Genomic DNA, 23,238 nt, shown 5'->3' with positions numbered 1-23,238 from the left:
GATTTGGCTGTGCTACTGCAGGTGCCTTAAATAGAACTACCGCACGCAGAGATGCTGAGAGCCAGAGTTTATGGATGCATGCAAAGACAAGCGCACTCAAACTTCCCCATTCCTTACGATGAACAATTTGGTGCAGTGGTTAGCTGTGTGGTTTTGGGCTAGCTGAGGGACATCCACCGGCCATAAAACAAACCCTCTTCAGGGTAAAAAAAACCCACAATAAAATGTAAGTCTCCTTAGACAAGTGTGATAGCCCTGTAACCTGACCACCAGCCTTGGGACCAGACTGGACACATTCATTAAAACTAGAGACAGAGAAAAACACAGAGACAGAGAGAGAGAGAAAGGAAGAGAGGGAGAAGGGAGAGAGAGAGAGAGAGAGAGAGAGAGAGAGAGAGAGAGAGAGAGAGAGAGAGAGAGAGAGAGATAGAGAGAGAGAGAGAGAGAGAGAGGGGAAGAGAGAGAGAGACAGGGAGAGGGAAAGAGAGAGAGAGAGACAGACAGACAGACAGACAGAGAAAGACAGAGAAAGACAGAGAAAGACAGAGAGAGAGATAGAGAGAGAGAGGGAGAGAGAGAGAGAGAGATAGATGGAGAGGACAGGGAGAGGTAAAAAGATGGGTAAAGAGAACAGCACAGGTAGCAGAGTCTCATTATTAATGACAGAGCTCAGCATAGCTGTCCTCTCTCCTTGAGGTATTGACCTGTGCTGACTGCCATTGCCAGGGAGGTTTGTAGACATGGACCCACAACTTCAGTTATGGTGTCCCAAACCGCTGGCCTACTTCAACTGCAAAACAATGGGAGGAGAGAGCTGACAGCTGCAAATCCCATAATCCACACATGCTGCCCCTGCCCTGGGATGATTAAAAGAGACCAGTCTCAATAACGCACTTTGAATAACATCCAACCTGAAAACTCCCAATGGTCTTTCGGGAAAGACAACAATTCTGGACTATGCAGTCTAAGAGGAGACTAGGAAGGTTGTGTGTGTGTATTCTGTACATCCAGAAAATAACCTTGACACCATGTCATACAACATGTTTATGACCTCCCATCCTTAGAGTCAGCTAACGTAAGGAATACATGGGTTGGTGCTTTGGTGAGGATATGTACCCCAGTGTGTGTTTGTGCGCTGATGGCATAGACATTCCACTTGACATCACTGAATGAGACATTTGAGTGGGTGGTTGAAACCCTTTTATTGAGTGCACATCTCAATTGAGTCTCTATTCGAGTGTGGTGCGGCAGTGTGGTTGTAGCTGGCATGTGTTGTGTGCTGGAGATGTGTGCTCCTGCTGGCTCCATCCTCCGCCTCTGTTGTGCTGCCATGGCACCATGCTGCCCTGCAATCTCACAGCTTCTCGTAGCCGACCGTATGCAAGGGAAACGGAAAAGGAAGCTGAATCAGAGAGGGAAAGGATGAGTCTGCTGAAGGCTTTCGGTGGCCAGACCATCAAGGCCGCTTTGCGAAAATTACAGAAGTGCTTGTGGAAGTTCTTTACTATCTGTTTTGCCAACTATCCCACCATAGCTTTTAGAAAAAAAGACCACCAAGACCTTTTAGGGAAAACGGCAGGAAATGTGATGCTGCTCTATGAAGTATGCAACACAGGGTGAGTTAATGGACATTCACCGCAGTGCACTTTGCTCTCTTAGAAATTAGGACCGACCTAACCATCCTGGACTCGTCCACTCAGTGTCTCCAGCATGACAGTCCCTCACTTCCCCTCTCCTCCCCTGGTGCATCCAGGTGTCAGCAGAACGCAGCGCGGGATGTCACAGCAGATATTTCACGGTGTGACGGCTCATCTCGTCATGGAACGACCTCTAAAGTCATGCGTCAGCAGGACTACCCGGGACGTGTCACAGTGTAGTCCTGCACCAGCACAGAGCTGAGGAGAGGACAATGCTGGCCCAACAAAGTGTTTGCAGGGTAAAAACACAAATATAAACAATGGCTCTCTCACGAGTTGTTCAGTTGTTTATTGTGTCAGGCTTTGTGTGAAACCCTGTGACAGCTCATCAAATGAGACTTGGTCATGACTGGTGAAATGATGGCAAATTTTATGATGTGAAAAGTGTCATGAAAATCCCAGTGTGCTCTGTACACCCCTTTGTGTTGGGATGTTACTGCTGTGTGAAAACCGCTACCTGATTTTGAGCCGGAGCCTGTCACATGGGGTCAGTCACAGGGAATTCTAAATGTGACTCAAGCTGTATCAAACCACTTATGAGAATGAAGACATCTCAGCCATTTTCTCCCAACAGGTCACAGAGAGAGATATAGCTAGAAAGAAAGAGACATAGCTAGAAATAAAGAAAAATAGAGAGAGAAAGAGAGAGACAGAGAAAGAGAGAAATTCAACCAAACCTACCCTCAAGTTCTCAAGTAGGCTGGGGCTCCTGAAGCCCTCCAACTGACCATCAGGCAGGAGGAGCTCTGATGTCCAGGCAACCATCCATCAGAACAGGGGTGGGTGGGGGCAGGGTGTGTGTGTGTGTGTGTGTGTGTGTGTGGGGACAGGGGGACAGGGGGACAGGGACAGGGACAGGGCTGAGTGGGCCACGCCCCTGCCTCTAGCCTCTACAGAGCCATCTCATGTGATGGATCACCGGCTGGCCTGGGCATTAATCTTCCTTCAGCCAGCTGATCTAGCACTCCTCCGCCCAGCCAGTGTCCACCGCACCACCAGCCTGCCTCACGCACCCCCCAGACTGGGACAGTATTGTCAGACCACCCCCCACCAGCCTGCGCAGGAGGAGGACCAGAATCTCACCACACCATAATCAACAGGGCTGCATTATATATGGGTCTGGATGAGCTGCTGTGACAGCCGGGCTGTTTGTCATGTGTGGCGGTGCTTTGCTGAAAAGCTAAAGGGGGAGGGATTTCATCAGCTCCTTCTATGTCGCTGGAACTTCAACTGGGAAAGCTCAAAATACAAGGGCACAACGTTATTTCAAATTTCATCTTTTAATGTCGCCATCATTCAATTGATATTGATTGTATTAAGCATTCCTCAGACACAATTGTTTGGTTCAGCTTTTCTTAGCCTGGGATGACAAAAATATGGGATCCGTTTTGGGTTTCGACATTAGGCTGTTTAATGTCCTGCTGCTGGACCTGCTGTGGGAGTGTGAAGGCATTGGGAGGTTTTGTCGAGGTAAACACCACAGGGGCCAGGGAGCAGTTGGATGTCACACCCCCACTTGACAGGAGTTACAGTGCATCGATAAATTCAACTCTAGCCGCTGTTTCGGTTGCTATTATCTTATTGATTGCACATTCTCATCAGGCCCTCATATGCAGGGGGCCCTGGAAATCACCCATAAATCTTGGCACAAGTGGCCCTTGGGTAATATGTCAAAGTCTAGGTCTCGGACCCCCGCCAGCCACCTCCCAGACTGGGGCCTTGGCATAGAGCCGCGTAGGTGGGGCGGGGGTGCGAGAGGGGGGGGGCAGTTTACACAAATCTCCACTCTGAGGAGTGTATCTCCCTCTGGCTGCGTATAGAAATAGCCAGATCATTGGGGTTGGCTGAACTAACTGTACCACACGCCGCTGTGATTGTGTTTAATTGTTCTAGAGGGATAGAGACGCCTTCACCCCATCACTGGGTGTTAGGGTCACTGGGTGTTAGGGTCACTGGGTGTTAGGGTCACTGGGTGTTAGGGTCACTGGGTGTTAGGGTCATGTAGATTCACAGGAAAGGGGGCAAAGGACAGAACATTGCAGGAGGTCATACACAATGGGTATTATGTCCACACACACATACACACACACTGCACACACACTGCACACACACACACACACACACACACACACACACACACACACTGCAGACACACACTGCACACACACACACACACACACACACACTGCAGACACACACTGCACACACACACACACACACACACACACACACACACACACACACTGCAGACACACACTGCACACACAGCACTTATTGCACAGTTCAGAAAATAATTGCACTTTTTAATGATCAGGGGTTGTAACTTAATAGTTTCAGCAATGCTCAATGTTCCCTTCTTCCTCTCCTCTTTTTAGTATGTGACACACACATTAACTCAGATGCACACTAGGCTTAGACAGGCAGAAGAGCTGAGGGCCAGCTGACACCAGGGTGACGGACTGCGTGTCTGACAGAGAGCTGCTCTCAGTACAGGAGGACAGGTCCCCTCTCTGTCACAGTCTGTCACTGTCACCACCCTCAGCACACGTGTCATACCTTCGTCTTGATGCCCCTCAAATTCACACCTCACATTTGAGCAACTTGATACAGTGCAAACTACACCTCTTTGCTTTTCCTTCTCATACGACATGCACATAATGTGGAGTTAACAGTGTTTTAGCCGTTGCAATTGGATTTGTGTGGTATGTGAATACATGATGTTGTATGGGGTTGCCTATATGTGGCTTAGTAACTGAGTAGATGGCTTCTATATGGAGGGATCCTCTGATCACTAATCCATTTAGGACGTACAGTGAATTGGGATTACAGCTATCTAAACCCCTCTTTGGTTTCTTAGAAATACCTGTCTCTATCAAGCTCAATGCATGTGCAGTGTGTGTGAATGTGTGTGTGTGTGTATATAGAATGCGTGCGCAAGCATTTATGATATATATGCGCGTGTGTGTCCAGGGGTGTGTGCACAGGATTAGTGTTTGTTTGTGAGTGGATCTTTAAATAGCCTTGGACTGAAAAAGAAGCTTCTCCCCCTCTCCCTCCTGTGGTTGGTGCTGGACGCAGTAGAGGTCACCGAGCCTGCACAGCCAGAGACTCTGAGGTCGCAGAGACAGGCAGAGCATCCGTAACTGGACACCAGTGTGTCTTCCCAGTGACACGGTGGAAACTGTATCCCCACCCTGCCACAGAGCAGAGAGGGCACAGTGAGGGGGGGGGGGAGAAACCCTCCCTCCATTACACCCCTGCTGGTTCAAAGTAATCAGCGATTTCGAGGATACGACCTTATTACCGATCGGAAGGCACTCAGCAAATCTTCAATCCGAGTCAATTTAATCTGGGAACACAAAAATGGATTTGGGATGTAGACATGACAAAAGGATTTTTAGGTGAGGGAAGGTTTAGAGCACAGTGTTGAAAGGATGAGCGTCTAAATGAGGGGCTGACCGCTCTCTGACCGCTGGGCTCTGTAGCATGCATGCTCTCAAGATATCACAATTGTGAAATGACTATGATTCATGCATAGAGACAGCACCTATTTTGACATGAATCCATCTGGGTTGTGTGAGTTTAAATTATTTGTATGAGTGGATGTGTGTGTTATGTGTGTGTATGTCTATGTACATGTATATTTGCATACTGAAGTGTGTGCGCATTGTGGATGGTGGTCGTGTGACTATGTTCATGCATGCTGACGGATGTTGTGGGATTATGGTTAGAAATGAGGGTGAACACAAGGACAGGCCTGGGCAGATGATATCGTGGGGGGGTGGGGTTGGGGTGGGGTGAGGGGGTGTTCACACAAATCCCAAACCAAGCACACTCCCTCTCAGACAGATATGTGAGAGATGTAATGACTGTCTGATATTAGGGCAATAGTGTCTGAACAAGATGGTTTCCCATTACTTGTTTTTCGTGAGGAGGACTAGTTATAAGACACTTGAAGCTGCTGTGCAGATTCTCAGCGAGTGATGCTTGGTGAGTACAGAGAGGTAGCGCTGTTCTCTGCTCTGTGAAATATCCTGCTTGACAGATAGAGGCCTCTGTTCATTAGCAGCTCTCTGCCTGCTAAGATAACACCTGTTCTTTTCTCACCTGCGGTGGCATCTTTGAGAACTTCATAGCGCCTGACTAGACAGTTCAGAAATGCTGCAACCATAGTTACTCCAGCAAGTGATATCACACCATGATAGTGCAAGGGGAAAATAAACTATAACATATTTATTTTTTGTGGTTAATCTTAATGCGTCATTTTTTATTTGATTAGGGACCGGGATTCTGGTTTTTTTTGTTAATCTTTTTTGTTGTTTTTTTCTACCTTAGCATTTTAACTAATTAGATTGTTAAACTAATTAGCCAGACCTAATGATCTCCACAAACTTGTCGATATTCATGGATGGGTCCGTCTGCCTGCCTCTTGCACTCTATCACCCCCTCTCTTCTCATGTCTGGAGCACCTCTCCCTCATCTCCCTCGATCTCCCTCTCATCTCATTCTCTCTCCCTCTCGCTCCTTACCTAAGCCTTGTGAACCTTAGGGACAATCCATAACTGACAGGGTTGCTTGGGCTTGAGGTGTAAGCTACATTATACATACCTTCTTTAGATCAGCAGATTCAGGGAATGGTTTTGAAATGGTTCCTTCCTCCCACACGGAGGCTGTGAAGAATTCTGAAATGTATTTTTTTAGATGGCCTAACACCACACATGATCACTGATAGGACTTGCAGCCAAACACACCCATGCCATGATGAAATACAGTAAGAGCGAGATAGAGGATGAGAGAAAGTGAGAGCGAGGGATAGAGACAGAGACAGAGAAACAGAGAGAAAGAGAGAGAGAGATCACTGACTGAATTAAAATCAAAGGGAATAGGTAATGTCAATGCCATCAAAAAAACCTCCCTGTCCCCCATAGGGACAGACTGGATGGAACACGTTGGGGTCACAATGCAACATCCAACTCCAACTGGCTGTGCTTCTCTTTGATCATATACCGGTACTATCCCCCTACACAACTCAAATACCCCTCATATACTATCCCCCTACACAACCCAAATACCCCTCATATACCATCCCCCTACACAACCCAAATACCCCTCATATACCATCCCCTACACAACCCAAATACCCCTCATATACCATCCCCTACACAACCCAAATACCCCTCATATACCATCCCCTACACAACCCAAATACCCCTCATATACTATCCCCTACACAACCCAAATACCCTCCAGTAGTCAGGCAAACAGACAGGCCGGCCGTGAGGATGAAGCTCTTGGGAGGCCAGACACAGTAGGTTGCTCTTTGGCTGGCAGCAAGTCCTTTGTTTTGGGGGAAGTCAAGTTTAAGCCCAGATGATACTGGGAATCTAATGAGGTTTTCCTCTATCACATGTTCTTACCATTGATCCAAGCGATCCCACCCGCGGCGACTGACTTCCTTCTCTCTTTGAACTTAGAAATAAATCTGTCCGTTATTTTTTATGTCAGACTGGATCTGCAATTACAAGAGTTTGTTTATAAAGAGCTTGGCAGCGAGAGTTTGACTAATTCTTTAATGACTTTATCACATACGCTGCAGTCCAGCCGCTGTGACACTGCTCAGTATTTTAAAAGCTCTGGACTGGCTCTATCATGTCTGCGTTTGAGTGACAGTAATTCCGCAACGCTGGATTCAGAGCCTGAAACGAAAGTGTTGACAGCACCAAAACACTGTCGCTGCTTTGACAGCACTTCCAACCCGAAACCTAAAGGAAGTTTAAGGCGGATTCTGATGAGCTTGCTGCTTATTCCAACGAGCGGCCAGGTCCTGCTCTTCCTGAGATGGCATGAGTCATTAGCGTCTCTGCTTCACCTCCTCGTGTTCTGCTGCTCTGTCGGGCCCTCTGACCTCATAAAGCCTTAATGTAGAAGGCATGGGGCCCACCTCCTGGAGAAGGAGTCCAGTGGGCACCGTGCCCACATAGGGAAAGGCCCTGGTAGACCTGCACCACCTCTCTTTTTCACTCTCTCTCTCTCTCTCTCTCTCTCTCTCTCTCTCTCTCTCTCTCTATCTCTCTCTCTCTCTCTCTCTCTCCCTCTCTCTCTTTCTTTGCACATCTCCTCTCACTGCCCATCACTGCCTCTTTGAAGCTCTCAGAGGTGATGCTGATGCACGGAGATGGCCCGGCTCACTTTCAAACAGAGTGTGAATTCACACAGAGCGTGTGAATCAATGCGGAACGACAATTCAAGCCCTCACCTCGTAGAACTTGTGAGATACGCTCCCGCTCGCCCCAAATCTGTCGCCTCTCCTTTTTTACAGAAATATCCTCACACAATCAGACAAATAAAAAGAGGGTCTCATGAATATGGATCCTTTGTGTTGCTATTGTGGAGTGTTTGCCTGTCGTCCAGCTCCTATTCCTGAGGAGTAGGGTCTCACTGAAGGTGAACAGGCCTCCAGCACTCCTCGTCACATCGCTCTCTGTTTCCCATGGCTGCCTGGCTGCTTTGAAGCCATAATCTGCCCTCTTTTCCTCTTCCAGAATAGAGAAAAGCAGGTGGAGGTGAAAGACAGAGCGCTGTGGATATAGGAGGAGGCCTCATGTTCCCTTTGATGTGTGTTCATACATCTGTCAAAAGGAATTATCAAAGAAGTGTGCCATGCAGTCTAATGAAGAGAGTCTATGAGATGACTGCATCTGTGAGAATACTGCATGTCATGTCTGTGAGATGACTGTGGGATGATTGCATTCAAAACCACCTCTTTGGGTGGTTTTGTATGATGCCATGGACTCCCAAGGAAAACATTGTATGGTTCAGGATATCCGGATGGAAATGATTTGATGAAACAAGAAACAAAGGAAAAAAGAGAACATACTTGTTTCCAAACAGAGACTGAGTGAGGGCAGCCGTTTGTTTCAGAAGAGCCTATTCATATGTTTTCTGCCAAGGCTACTTTAAGAGACAGGTCATTGATCATAAATGTACGCTGTAAGCGAGTTTGATATGAATATTTATGGTATGAGGTTAGGTATCGGAGGAAGCTCTGAGTGGTTCTTACTGCAGCGTGTGTATTCTCCTGGGAAAACATACACTGGCCAACGGTAATGGAAACAAACAATGGCTCTGTACAATCACAAGAGCTTTAAATGTTTCATTTTTTTATAGCTTTACCGCTAAAAGTGGCCTTGCCGTTCTAGCTAAATGCATTGTTCTGTTGAAAAGCAGCCAGAGCGCTATACATTATGGATGAGATGCATTGGAATTAATGTTGATATTTACATATATTGTAATGTTAGTTTTACATCAGCAATCTGTTTTCAAAAGACTCACATGAACAATGAAACACAACCCAAAATGAATTGCCGACATACGCTATAGGCATCAAACGATGAAACAATCTATAATAAAGTCTGTGTGTGTACCTTCATATAATACATGTGGTTGACAGTAGCTATTTTTAGTTATACTCCATCCCTGCCATGTGTTATCTGATGGCTTCTCATGGAGGTTATAAAGGGAAATATTATAAATCCTCAATCCCATTGAGCAGATCTAAACCATGGCTCTCTGGTTCTGCAGAGATAAGTCTCACTTCTGTTTTAGAATGTGTGCACGGGTCTTAGATCAGAACATGAGTCACCTCTTCTCCACCTCTGAATTAGCATTCCTACTCTGAAACTGCCTCATTTGCATGGAGGTTCTGTGGTGAAACCCAAGCAGGTAGCCCAGCACAGGTGGATGGGATACAAAACTACAGCATACATGGAAATAAAACAAGCAAGGACAGGAAGACGAAGAGAGGGAAAGGAATGAGGATGTAGCTGCCAGCCAGCAGAGCGGAGCATGTTTTCTGTTGGAGAGGAGAATCTCAGGTCCCTGCTGAATTTGAGATTGATCTGTCAGGGTCTTCGCTCTTCGATTTTTCTTCTTGCAGTTGCAGAGTCATCTTGGCAGCAATACCTGTCCATATCCCCTCTTACACCCACACACCCAGCACCCTGACACACCCACACACACACATACACACACAAACGCACACACTTGCATCCTGGCTGGTCAGCTGGGGAGCACTCTCAAGGGCGCGGTACTCAGCACTTTCTCAGTGACCTTGAGGAAGTGCAGGCGACCTCGGCTTCCTGTCTGAGTGAACCTGGGCTGCATCTGCAGCCGCAAACAAGAGGATGAAGCAGAGGAACGGGTCGGATGCAAATATGGCTGCCACCCCCTGGGTTGCAGAAGAAACTGTCTGAAACAGTGACAGATAAGCGGACTGAGTCTGCACTGTGTTACTGGAGTCAGGGTTTTGTCTTTGATTCTTAATGTGTCTGTTGAACTGATACAGATGACTGCATATACACACAACCTCGGTCTCAGTTTGGTATTGAGGTAAAACTTGCCATGTGATCAAAATGTTCAATATGGACACAATATGATATGACCATTAAAATCACGCATCACACATATAGGCTATTATATACATGAATTCCATTTTTATTTTAGACTTTTTCACCATTCAGGGTGTTTAGACAATGATGGAGTTCAAATGGAGTTTCATTTGGAAACTGGTAGCACCACTGGCATTTATTGCCTGTAATCAAATTTGCACTGTAAATTTAATCATGACCAATATATCTTGAATACGCTATGGTTGTTTTTTTGATTGTTTGTGTTGCTAAATAAAATCATAGATGACAATATTAGTAGCATACCATTTCCATATAAACCACAGTTGTTCAAATAGAAGAGGACGACAGCATCAAAATCTGCAACAGGTATTTATATTTGAAATATGCATTTCTGAGGATGAAGGTTATAATATTCTATATATATATCTATATATCATGTTTATATTTATGTACATGTATGGCACTTGATGACACAAAATCAAGAAATATATTTAACAAACGAAAGCAGTGGGCGCTTGGGTGAAAAGAAGAAAAGACAGATCACAGCCGTCTGCAGCCCGTTTCCAAAGTCCTACTCTGCTGCACAGCAAGCGAAGATAGTGATCGTTTAGGTTAAGGACAGTGGTGCTAGCGCAGGCAACCAATACATCGACAATTATTTATGTAATAAATCCAAAAGTAAAGAGATGAGATGATTGACATAATACAGGAATTAATTAACTGAATTACTTAATCTCTAGGCTATAATTAGTCTTAAACGTGTCTCCCAAATTGCCTGATGATGTATTTCATTGCTATGGTAGTTTGAGGTGTCTAAAAACCAATGGAATGTCGTAAAAACACCGTTCACAGCACACACCGGATAGGCCTTCTTTTTGGCTCGCTGTATTCATATTTAGTGCAAGTATTTATACCTTTGACTATAAGAAAACATTGATTAGAGACTAGCTTCTGCTTTTAAGAAGCACTTCATAATATATAAATGATAATAAAAGTTGCATCAGTGCCTTCTCATAAATATGACAAATAAATGTTTGGTCTGTTTTAGTTGTCCGTTAAAGACAAATTAAATCGCTACCCCACCCACTTCATCACTGAGGTCGGTGAGATACACTGTCCACCACATTCCTCATAAATAGATACAGAATTATTTGTACAAGGGTCCCATGTCTCCCTTCACTTTCAGCTACTGGGCGTTAGGCTACACATACGCAGAGTCACTCGACTGAGTGCGACCGAAGTTGGGCATGCTCATCCTTGGCAAATCTTTGTTGCGGATCTCATAGATTGACTTCCTTCTCGCCTGCACACCTCTCACAGCAGTTTTGATCTTCCTCCAGCCAAGGTGATTGAGTTCAGCCAAGTTTAGAAGAACACATACGCCACTGACCGCAAACATGAAGACCAGAAACACGGTCTTCTCGGTTGGTCTTGAAACATAGCATTCAACATCTTTGATACAGGGATATCGATCACACTCATACACCGCAGGGACATTGAATCCATACAGGAAATATTGACCCACCAAAAACCCTATCTCTAACGCATTTCTGAAAACCACTTGGATGATGTAAAATCTTGAGATGCCCTCTTGTCGCCTCATTTTAGACTTAGTAGTTCTCATGGCCGAATTGGGAATGTCCTTCGAATCCAAACAGTCAGGCTCCGCTTCTTTCGTGGAGTTTTCTGTGTTCTGAAGTACTCCGTTAATGATGGTGTTTTTAATCTTTTTGCTGTCGTCTCTCTTCATGGAATCCTGGTCCTTGTCTAGGGAGAGGTACACCGTGGAGAACCTCCGCTCCTTCTGCTTGGCAGACTGGTGCACAGAGTATGTGATGAAGCAGAGGCTAGGACAGCACACCATGATTATCTGAAATACCCAATATCTGATATGGGAGATGGGGAATGCCTTGTCGTAACACGCCTGGTTGCATCCTGGTTGCAAAGTGTTACACACGAACATGGACTGCTCGTCGTCATAGACAGTCTCTCCAACTATAGCTACGATCAGAATCCGGAAGATCACCACCACAGTTAGCAGGATCCTAAAAGTAAACAAAAATGCGTAAACATAAATGCAGGCCTATAGAGCAAATCTGTAGTGTCGATATATGTATATTCACAAACAGAGATTAAATTATGTTGTGTATTAAAAAGTAGAATTGTATGATGTCTAGTTGTAGGGTAAACGTGTGTTTGGGAGCTGTCCAGTGCTGAATTCACCAACTAGCCCTGTGAAAGCCCTACCAATCATTTAACCTCATGTCTGGCTAAATACGAAGTAAATACGTTAACATTTTTGCTTGTCAGCAATTTATCACAAGACATGCGTGTGTGATTTATTTGTGTGTGTTTTACGTATGGGATTTAAGTATTTAAGTAGAACGGCCGCTTCGTGTTTTAATGCTTTCAACACTTGATTAAAACCCTAAACTCTTGGTAAGACTTTTTACAAGTGCCTGCAGCTCTCCTTCTTACCTTCCGATCATAGTAGAGTGCTGCTGGACAGCAGCCTCCAAGAGACGCTCTAATATTGTCCACTCCCCCATGGTTGATCATTCGGAGACGATGGCACTCTGTGCACTGTGCAAAATTCCTGTGGAATCTACTGCTTCCCGTCTTTATTCCTGAAGGCTCCGATGTTGTCTGGTGAACGCATTGATACCGCGCCGCTCCTGCTGCGCTCCTGCCCTCCTGCCTTCTACGCCTCTGCTAAAAGCTCATTCGACAACACAAGCACTTTCGCTTGCGCGAGTGTGAAGTGCTGATAAGAAGAAATCACGATTTTCGATCGTGCGCGCCGTATAGTAGCTCGCGCGATGCTTGAATGGAGGCAGTTGAGAGAACGTTGAGCGAGCGCTAATCTGCTTTAAGTAGACTCCTCCTGTGTCACGTGCAGACAGGTTGGTGGATAAAGACGGACAGTTTATGTAGTTCCATTATAGTCTTCTCTCTATTCCTGTTCTGGAGACCTGGGATATTTATCTCTAGAAATTAAATAATTTCAATGAATAAATGTAAATGTGGAGTATTTTAATTAATACTCCCACACTCCTACAAAACACGACAAAAGCAGAGGAGCCGAACTGTACATTGTGCCTGAAAGAGAGATAGGCTGACACTATGAGGATTATTACTGGGGCAAGATGCACACCAAAGTCTAGACAGCAGACTCCCGACCTCTGTCCGTCAATTTATATCAAATTCCAGTGCAACGGCAGCCTAAAGACAGATGCTGCAGTCTGACAAATAAATTGGGCTTCATCATCAAGGCCCAAAGCATTTGTTTATTTGATAGGTTGTGCTGATATTTCCTTGGATAAACTTGAACGTGAGTGCACGATCCCAATTGAGATATCGCTTAAAGGGGTGGCCTTAGAGCGTCTAAAGATAGAAGCAACTTGGAAGCGTGCCCAGTAGTATTTCTTTGAATCTTATCATGTCCAAATATATATGTGTTTAAGGAATACCGTACTCTGCCCTGTGTTATCAGTGTATCATGAAGTCTACAACAAGCATCTGAGAATAATAGGATAGTCTACAATGAATTCATATCGTGAATTAATCAATACTCTTGTGTGCAAGTAACCAGGTCTTGTTTATTTACAAACCAATAAAAATTCACATATCATTATCTTCACGATGCAATAAATCACCACATATGTAATAAACAAACTGTACAAAATTTAAATGTTTAAGGAGCGGCTGCATGGATCTGTATCTCTATATCCAGAGGCGGAGGTAATGTGAAGAGTCAGTGAATCCAGGCAGCAAAGGGAGGAGTCATGGGGAAGAGAGGCTGCAGTTTAGAAGCACTTCCTGTGGACGATGGAGGGGCCTGCCTCGTCGTACTCCTGCTTGCTGATCCACATCTGCTGGAAGGTGGACAGGGAGGCCAGGATGGAGCCTCCGATCCAGACAGAGTACTTACGCTCAGGGGGAGCAATGATCTGAGGAAGACAGAGACAAATACAGATTACCTAACTGCAAAATCCATCTCCTACATATGTTTTTAGCCATTCAGAATTCCTATAATAGTACATTTTATATTGATTAGACATACATGTGTTCAGCCCATAGGCCCCTTCATATATACCTTGATCTTCATGGTGCTGGGGGCCAGAGCTGTGATCTCCTTCTGCATGCGGTCAGCAATGCCAGGGTACATTGTGGTACCTCCAGACAGCACATTGTTGGCATACAGGTCCTTACGGATGTCGATGTCACACTTCATGATGCTGTTGTAGGTGGTCTCATGGATCCCAGCAGACTCCATGCCTGTAGTCATAAAGATGACAAAGTTCTAAGAATGTGTTTTGAATAGTACTCAATGCTAGCTCTCATCATTTCACCCAAAGCATTACTGTTTAGTGTTCTATATTTCCATTATTTCTGTGTGGGTGTAGTAGAATATTACTTGGCATTGTAAAATATTTGTATCTGTCCCATTAATATACTGGGTTACCTACCAATGAAGGAAGGCTGGAAGAGGGTCTCGGGGCAGCGGAAACGCTCGTTGCCGATGGTGATGACCTGACCGTCGGGCAGCTCGTAGCTCTTCTCCAGGGAGGAGGACGACGCGGCGGTGGCCATCTCGTTCTCAAAGTCCAGGGCCACGTAGCACAGCTTCTCCTTGATGTCACGCACGATCTCACGCTCAGCTGGGAAGACGCGAAAGACGCAGAAGACGATTGAGTTTAGCTGCGTAGCCTTCCAGGTGTGAATTTTGATGAACTCGGATACTTAAATATGAGTATGGATAGTAAGTATGCACTCACCGGTAGTCACAAATGAGTAGCCACGCTCAGTCAAGATCTTCATCAGGTAGTCAGTCAGGTCACGACCAGCCAGATCTAAACGCATGATGGCGTGGGGAAGAGCGTAACCCTCATAGATGGGGACGTTGTGGGTCACACCATCCCCAGAGTCCAGCACGATACCTGGGAGGGAGAGAATGAACCATTCAGTGGTATAAGTATAGTCTTAAGTCTCGTGGATCAGATCTACAGTATACTGTATTTGAACTCTGCTCACCTGTGGTACGACCGGAGGCGTACAGGGACAGCACAGCCTGGATGGCCACGTACATGGCGGGGACGTTGAAGGTTTCAAACATGATCTGGGTCATCTTCTCACGGTTAGCCTTGGGGTTGAGGGGGGCCTCGGTCAGCAGGGTGGGGTGCTCCTCGGGGGCCACTCTCAGCTCGTTGTAGAAGGTGTGGTGCCAGATCTTCTCCATGTCGTCCCAGTTGGTGATGATGCCATGCTCGATGGGGTACTTAAGGGTTAGGATACCCCTCTTGCTCTGGGCCTCATCTCCCACGTACGAGTCTTTCTGTCCCATACCCACCATCACACCCTACATTGGTAGAGAGTAAATATGTATTAACAAAAAAGACACAGCTTAAATCAAACTGTACAATGCTAAGCATTCATTTGTGGAACATCATAAAGATATAGTCACAATTCCCCCTTATCATTTCATTGATTGTCTTTATTGTATTTATGTCATGATCACCAGGTAAATAATCATAAAACATTCTTTACCTGGTGACGGGGACGACCGACTATGGAGGGGAAGACAGCGCGAGGTGCGTCATCACCAGCAAAGCCAGCCTTCACCAGCCCAGAACCATTGTCGCACACAAGAGCTGTAGTCTCGTCGTCGTCGCACATTATGTCAGATGGGTGTCTGTAGATAGGAACAACGAACAGCGTCAGTGTTTCTGAAACAAGATCATGTTCTGTAAGCCCATTAAGCATAGGCTAACTTTATGGAAAACATTAGTACGTGTTTAAACATAATGACCCTTAATTAACTATATACAGTAACTTAAAGATACAAAAACGATAAGTTCTATAAGTGGCAGATGTAAAATCAAAACGGATGTATTCTTCTAAAAAACTTTGTTCACGTCCTGGTTAAAATCCTCAAGCAAAAAAGAAAAGAACATTTATTTCCAAACCGATTCACTCAAAAGCGCCTGTTGAAAGAAACACACTGCTTTCCTGAACACACTGCTCTATTAAATATTTTCTAGATCCTGTTTACAGTTTGTCGTACTGTAGATTGGCAGGTTACTGTAATTCCTGTTATGGGCTATTCAAAAGCCCGTCGTCCTATAGGCAAAGTTCATGGGCAGACTACTCACCAGATCAGCACAAGAAGCTGAAAGCTGATTGAGAAGAAACAGAGGTAGAGTGCAAAAGGGAGACTGCAATTTATACTCTGCAAGCGCTTCCACCATAGACAACCCCCTTTGCCATTTTTGGAAGCCCCTACGCCATGAGAATGGAGAAGCCATGAATGGAAGGGGCGCGAAGAGGAGGGGAGATACGTGCGCTATGACTAGGGAACCAAAAGGCCCATGTATGGAGTGCCGCGCAGAGCGGGTGGCTTGTAACAGCTGTATAGGCCATACGGTATTCCACAATTACACATCAATGGGAGTACAGAAATAAAGACAGATGTCATTTGATGGCTCAAGTTTCACGAGCATGTCTTCCACAATGTGGAATTGACTATGCAATTTCGAGGATCCACAATGACGATGCCCTTGTAATGATAAAGATAGTGACGTCAAAATTATGTTAATTAAGGAACACAATAAACCCACTCATCACAAACTGTTCCTTGATCAATTTGAGTGGTGTAGGCTGGCAAGGTTCATGGTCATCAATTTATATTTAAATGTCATATATTTAATTTATTGGTAAATAATTATTTTTGTAAAATATGATTCACTGTTTGAATTAAGCTTAATCCTACACCAAAATATGTAATATCCAATTTAATATTTTCTGAGTTGGTTTCAGTAGTTTTGCATTATCATTATTATTATTTTTATTAATATTTGTATTTATTTACTTGGCTTTGCGCAATGTAATGTACTGTATGTAATTGGCATACAGATGAAAAAATGTGCACATTCATTTTTTTCCCATACCCTTTCAGGGATTATTCATTCAGAGGGCAGCAAAGCCTCACCTCTCCCAATGTGATGGGTCCATTAGTCCTATAGGCTACCATTGGCTGGCTCACATGTCCCAGCACACACCACTGTCATAACCACATACCGTATCTGCACACCAATGCCGTAGAATTCCAAAGTATGCTGGTAGGCTATTAATATGGAGGTGACCACTGACCAGTGCAGTGGTCAGTGGTCCCAACAAAAAGCTGTTACCTGATGACCAATCATTTTAATAACCAAATAACAGAATCTGTCAGTAATGAAAGGCTGGATCGTTTACACATTCCTTTGGTTGGTTATGAGATCCTTCTCTTCTTGCAAATCCACTGACTCATTCTGAGAAGAATGCGCTTCTCATACTTTCTCACCAGTCCACCATATCAGGAATAGAAGTGTTCTTTGCAGTAGATGGACATGGTTTCTCATAACGGTAGCAATCACACCAAGATGACCCCCACCACTGATCTCTAAGTGGACTGTCATGTGACAGTATTTATGAATGATGTAATGGACAATCATTATATATTTTTGGGCATGATCCCACCCACATGCTGTGTTTGAGCATGTGTCAGTTGGGCTCTGTTTCCTGGCACAAATGGTCAGGCAATAGGAGTGGGGGTGGGGGAGACTGGGGTCATGGTCCGGAATAACTATGATGCGATTTGGCTCATGGCAGGAAAAAAAGGCAATGATTTGACTGCTGTATAGTATGTTGGTTTCAGTAAAACTGAGGAAAAAAGAAAGTGTCAAAACATTTAGACACACTGCATAATAAAATTATTAAGTTGAAGTACTAATTCAATATTATCGTGTTGATTTTGATCAAGAGGATGCATCAATTATGTACATTATTCATGCTGTACAGCAGTTGCTTGTAATACTTACTTTGGGTGAACTTCTTAACTCCGACTTTGGCTTTGAACTTTGCTTCTTGAAAATTAGATATTTAAGAATTCTGAATGATCCTATTAGTTCATGAGGCCAAGCGTATTTTTTTATGATTCAAGTAATCCCCCCTGCTTGAGCTAACTTAGAACATCTTTCACACTGCACTTATTTGACTAATCGCTGGGTGGAGGCCATTGCATAGGACTAATGCTTCTTCATGACTCACACTGAAACCCACCATTTTCTTTGCCTAACTATTTTTAGTTTTGGTTTTCTGACAAATGTAGGTTTTAACTGATGATAATGTGTTGAAGAGGATTTACAAATGTCATGATTCGTGTAAGGAATATATGTGGAAATAATAGCACATATTTACATGTTAACTTGAAACATAGTTTCACAAAAACTGTTTCTTCCCCATCTGTCTTGCTCTGTGCTCTGCAAGGAGTTGCATACATTAATGAGCTGGTCCTTAGTAAAAACACATGCATGTATATTCATGAAAACATTAAATATGGACTGAGGGAATTTATTTATTGCTTGGAAAATGCACATACTAACCAACTCTACCTGTTTGTTTTGACCTCTGTCTCTCTCCTCCCACATGTTCCACTTCTCTACACTGGGGCACTCTTAAAACAGATGGCTGGCTGGTGGAAGGAGGAATTAATTGCTGGATGTTAAGACATACAGCAAGATACAATTATGACCTTGAAAAAGGTCAATACTAAGGTATAAAAAACCTTAGTTTGGACTCACATTCATATCTTCAACTTCTCCAGGTTCTTTTGTTGTCAACTCACCATTCTCTCCTGTTTTACCCCCCACATCATACAACCCTCCCCTACGCTGAGCCCTCCCTCAGCAATCTGATCTCCTTCCTTGTATTCCATTACATTTGGCCATTCTAAGAACTCTCCAACCAAATGCAAGCGTCTCGCAAGAGCAACTTTCTCGAACCTCAGCTTTTGTTACGGAACAACCTGAGCCTGTTTCTCTCTGTCACTGCTGCAACACACTTCCAGAACATGGAGGGGAAACCCTTAGGGAAATGGAACGATTGATCTCATCCCTGGCTTTTAACCTCCCCTTCCAGTCCTTTGCCGGCTTCCCTCTGCATATCAAACAGACACATTGATTTGCCACCATCATTAAGAATTCCATCAATGTCAATTGAATTTGTCCCTACACCCGTGTTCTGTAAACTGAGTTGGCAGCGTGAACATTTCAGACCCTCAGTGTCTGTGTTTCTGTCATTTCAATGTTGCTTAAAGGCAATTTTAACCAACTCTTTATTTAAATTTTCTGTCATTATTCTCCTCATATGATGAATTGACAACGCAGGGCATATACCCTCCCTATATGAATAATCAGCCTTTGGTCCAATCGGTTTTGCAGCATTGCGGTCTTGAGAAGCAGATGAAAATCAGTCTGCTGATACTGTGTTTCACTGGTTGCAGCAAAGTTGCACAATTATGTCTCTATTTGTGACCTGTCTGCCATTGAGAATATTGTTTTTCAGTCGATACAAGCTCAGTGTGCACTTACAAGGATATTTCCTTACATGCTGCCTAAATTAGATACAGTAGTTTGATCTCACCCTTTCTCTCAGACAAACCTTTGAAAAATACTGTCTCACAGTACTCTAAGCTACAGAGCGTCAAATCAGACTGTTCAGTGTGATGTTTTAATGTGGGGGTTTTGAGTTCAAAAAGTCCCACAACAGCCCGAAGATTCAGGAAACAGGCACACAGATATGAATATTGGATGTGCTATTTTAAACTGCATCCAAATTCAATATTTATGAAACATTTTGGCCCCAGTTTATTGTTCATGACAAAAGCAAACACAGGGCATCTGAAAGTCTATACGGTACTTGTATGTGTTGTAATGTAATACCCATCAGTTACACTCTTTCCTTTGCTGATGTGGAGAGATGGCTTGTTAAGGAAGGCGTGTTCTGATTCATTACATACAACCTTCCTCACACAGCCTGTCCAGAACAGCTGTGTGTTGAGTGTTGTCTGGCTCCGTGCCCGGCATGTCAGTGAGAGGTGTGGAATGTGGACCGGGTGCCAGCTTTATAATCTTATATCAGGACCCCGGCTGAGGGGTCACACTAGATATGAAAGAGGTGCCATGTCAACATACTACACATCATCTCTACCTTTTACTCTGACTCTCTGTGGCACACACACACAAATACACTCTCTCTATCCCTCTTCCTCCCCCACCCTACCTTTTGTATGTACACACATACAATTGTGTGAAATCGTGGGTTATATTTGTAATGTGTTTACCTAGTTACAAGAGTCTTTGGCACCAGTGTGTGTGGCCCTTTGCATGTGGGGGGCCAGTGCTATTGTGACAGGCCCTATCAGGTAGTCCTATGACACCTGCCCCTCTCATTGTTTGCTTCCTCCAGAGGGCTACTCAGGGGATCGCGTTGCTCCCCACTGTGCCTGTGGAGGATCAAAGTGGCGGGGGAGGGGGGGGGGGGGTCGGGAGCAGCTGTTAGTAGAGAAACCTGTAGGGTAGAGTGACAGGAACAGGGGCCCCCAGGCTTTATGGTACACGGACAGGCAGCAGACACTGCCCGACTGAGCAGCCCAGACAAGGAGCAGAGGGGTCCTGAGACCGTACAAGCCTAGTTTGGTAAGTTATCTGCCAGAGACCACGGAGTGGAGGGCGATTCCCAATTTGGAAAAATGGGGTGGTGGTGGGGGCTTCTATGAGGGGTAAAGATGACAAAGGCAAGGTTGACTTGATAGTGACATAGGAATGATTTCCCCCTTTCAGCATTCACATAATGCTGACATTTATACATAATGCACTATCATTGTTGATTGTTAAATGAATGTTAAATGAAATTGAAGAGTATGTAGCATAACTGTAATTAGAGGAGTATAGCCTTTTGTTTCAACATGTTGCCTTTGGACAGTGATTAACTCAAAACATAACCAGCATAGATATCTTATAATCTCCAAAGATACTTCCTCCTTGTTTTCCGATCAGTTTTAGGGAACTGTGTATCCGTTCTAAATTCCTTGCATGCTGTATGCTCATAAATACATGATTCATAAACTCATCCAGTGCTTCTCAAGCACTCCTCCAACCATGCAAGGTAGCAAGCAACATAGCTAGAAAGTGTCAGGGCTGTGAGAAGGTATGACCGAGCTTGACCCAATCCCTGTCAGACTAAAACAATTCCTGTGGTATAGCGTTTCTGAAGGCAGGACTGGGGGGCCTTCAAAAGACCTCCCCCGCATCGAGACAAGCCCAGGTTCCAGCCTGACCATGACTTCCATCTCTCCCTCATCAGCGAACAGTCAACCTTCTATTTATACCCACATACTCACACAAACACTGGGTCACGCGGGAGGTCTGTTGTCAGGCCCCAGGGGTCCTCGGCTGAGAGGGACGCCCACTGGCCTTGGTGTCAGGAATGTCTGGGTGTGAAACCCCATCCTGGGCATGCTCTGGGTTCAGGGCCTGGGCATGATGACGAGGTCAGACTCTAGAGCACAGAGCAGGAGAAGACACTGGGTGATTGGGTTGACAGAAGGTAAAGTTCTAACATACTCTGTTCATCTGTTGAACAGAAGATTTTAAAGGTACATTTAAGGGGTTTTATGTTTTTTTTTTTTACTATCATATTCAAAAGCGCTAGGCCTTAGCCTTTCAAGTCTTTAAATATATATATATATATATATATATATATATATATATATATATATATATATATATATATATATATATATATATATATATACAGTACATATATATTGGTTAACAGACAAAGCAACTTTACTCTTTGTTGAAATCCTTGTTACATCCAACACTAGTTCTACCACCCACACACTATTCAAAGTTCCACTCTGTAAACTTGTCACGCAAAGCACGAATCTCAGTGAACTGTCTACATATTTAATGTGGTTAGATTATTGAGGAGCTTGTGAGTGTTGAGCAGAGTCGCTCGGCGTGTTACAAAGAAGAATAAAACCATCAAGACTCGATACCCACGTGGATTTTGACATCGTCATTGCAGTTTAACCAAACGTGGTCTAGACCTGCTGAGAAATGCTCTTCATCTGAACCCACACAACCACTCTTCAATGCTGCAGGGGAGTGACATTTTTTCCAGGCTCATAATAAATACATAAGCTCCCCCTCCCCCAAACTGTCTGATGTTATTTTAGATCTGTCTTGAAAACGAGTTCCACTAATGGTAGACAGGACCAGGATTAAAGGACCCCTGAGTTGGCCCTCAAACTTCCATCCACACAGGAAATGGTCCGACTTTGTAAACATTGAAGACTTGAAAAACCTTTTAACCCTTGTGTTATCTTCGGGTCATTCTGACCCATCAGTCATTGTGACCCACCGTTGTATTGCGACAACTTTACCGCATACAAAAACAAAGTGAAGCATTTTCTTTTAACCGGTGGGCTGTCTCAGACCCCCCACATTGGAATGGTTAAAAGAAAATTATTTGTATTTGTTTTTATATTGGGTAAAATTGGGTAAACACAACGATGGTTCGTTATGAACCTTTGGGTCATGTGACCCGAAGGCAGCACGAGGGTTAAAGAGTGCTGGCATGTCAGGCATACCCCGAGGCTCACATGAAATAGGATTCATGCAATCGTCTGAATGTAACTAGCATGGTAGGCTGCTGACCAATGTCTGCAAAAATCCTGAATCCACAAAAATGACAAGAGGAGAAGTGCATTTTCTACTGGATACATACAGACTGGATACATACAGACTACGCAGTCATGAGCAAAATACCTTTCAAGACCCCAGCTGACAAGAGGATGTATAATACAATACATAAAAATGGTTCGTCAGGAAAAGGCCACACCACTACTTTCATCTGCCTTGATCACACACCATATACCAGATAGTACTCAGTAGGTGAACATGAATACATCCATGCCATGTCACGTTTGATGTTGAGTGCCATCCCGTCCCCACCTCTTCCCCTCTCCAGCTCCTCTCTCTGCCATCCAGGCACCTCTTGTCAAGTTCGAAGAAGCCCAGCTGAGACCACACCAAGTGTTCTACTTGGAGCACTCGTTCAATGTCATTTCATCAGGTAAAACCATTTAATGTATTCAATTGTTGTTGTTTTTTTACTTGTTCATTAAGAGGAGTGTTACAGCAGATGGCTAATATTCTCTCTCACACCCTTTATATCCTCTGACCAGACCCTGAGCATCTAACCTCTTAACAATGCCCTTATGCCACTTGACCATTGTGGTTCACCGA

At 44.4% G+C, this 23,238-nt stretch overlaps 2 protein-coding genes across 3 annotated transcripts in view; both read right to left on the bottom strand.

Moving 5' to 3' along the window:
- Positions 1-10,192: 10,192 nt before the first annotated feature.
- On the bottom strand, positions 10,193-12,930 carry LOC134024755 (gap junction delta-2 protein-like). Its single transcript, XM_062467409.1, has 2 exons — positions 12,584-12,930; positions 10,193-12,150 (listed from the first exon to the last, which is right to left on the bottom strand). Exons 1-2 carry the CDS (start codon positions 12,652-12,654, stop codon positions 11,307-11,309), a joined length of 915 nt encoding a protein of 304 aa, XP_062323393.1. The 5' UTR covers positions 12,655-12,930; the 3' UTR covers positions 10,193-11,306.
- A 580-nt stretch (positions 12,931-13,510) lies between these two features.
- The window catches only part of LOC134024484 (actin, alpha cardiac muscle 1-like), a 190,608-nt gene continuing 180,880 nt past the window's right edge, over positions 13,511-23,238 (bottom strand). For both annotated transcript variants that reach the window (XM_062466931.1, XM_062466932.1), the window contains exons 2-8: positions 16,258-16,273; positions 15,653-15,797; positions 15,140-15,464; positions 14,884-15,045; positions 14,575-14,766; positions 14,202-14,383; positions 13,511-14,055 (exon numbers count right to left, since the gene is read on the bottom strand). In XM_062466931.1, the coding sequence (XP_062322915.1) occupies positions 13,912-14,055; positions 14,202-14,383; positions 14,575-14,766; positions 14,884-15,045; positions 15,140-15,464; positions 15,653-15,781 (1,134 nt within the window). In that variant the 5' untranslated portion in view covers positions 15,782-15,797; positions 16,258-16,273 and the 3' untranslated portion in view covers positions 13,511-13,911. The remainder of the gene's footprint in view (positions 14,056-14,201; positions 14,384-14,574; positions 14,767-14,883; positions 15,046-15,139; positions 15,465-15,652; positions 15,798-16,257; positions 16,274-23,238) is intronic.

This window comes from Osmerus eperlanus, chromosome 8, assembly GCF_963692335.1.
Source record: "Osmerus eperlanus chromosome 8, fOsmEpe2.1, whole genome shotgun sequence".
In the NCBI taxonomy this organism is placed as follows: domain Eukaryota; kingdom Metazoa; phylum Chordata; class Actinopteri; order Osmeriformes; family Osmeridae; genus Osmerus; species Osmerus eperlanus.
The sequence above is the reverse complement of the archived record's forward strand: the minus strand, read 5'-3'. Positions and strand labels throughout refer to the sequence as shown.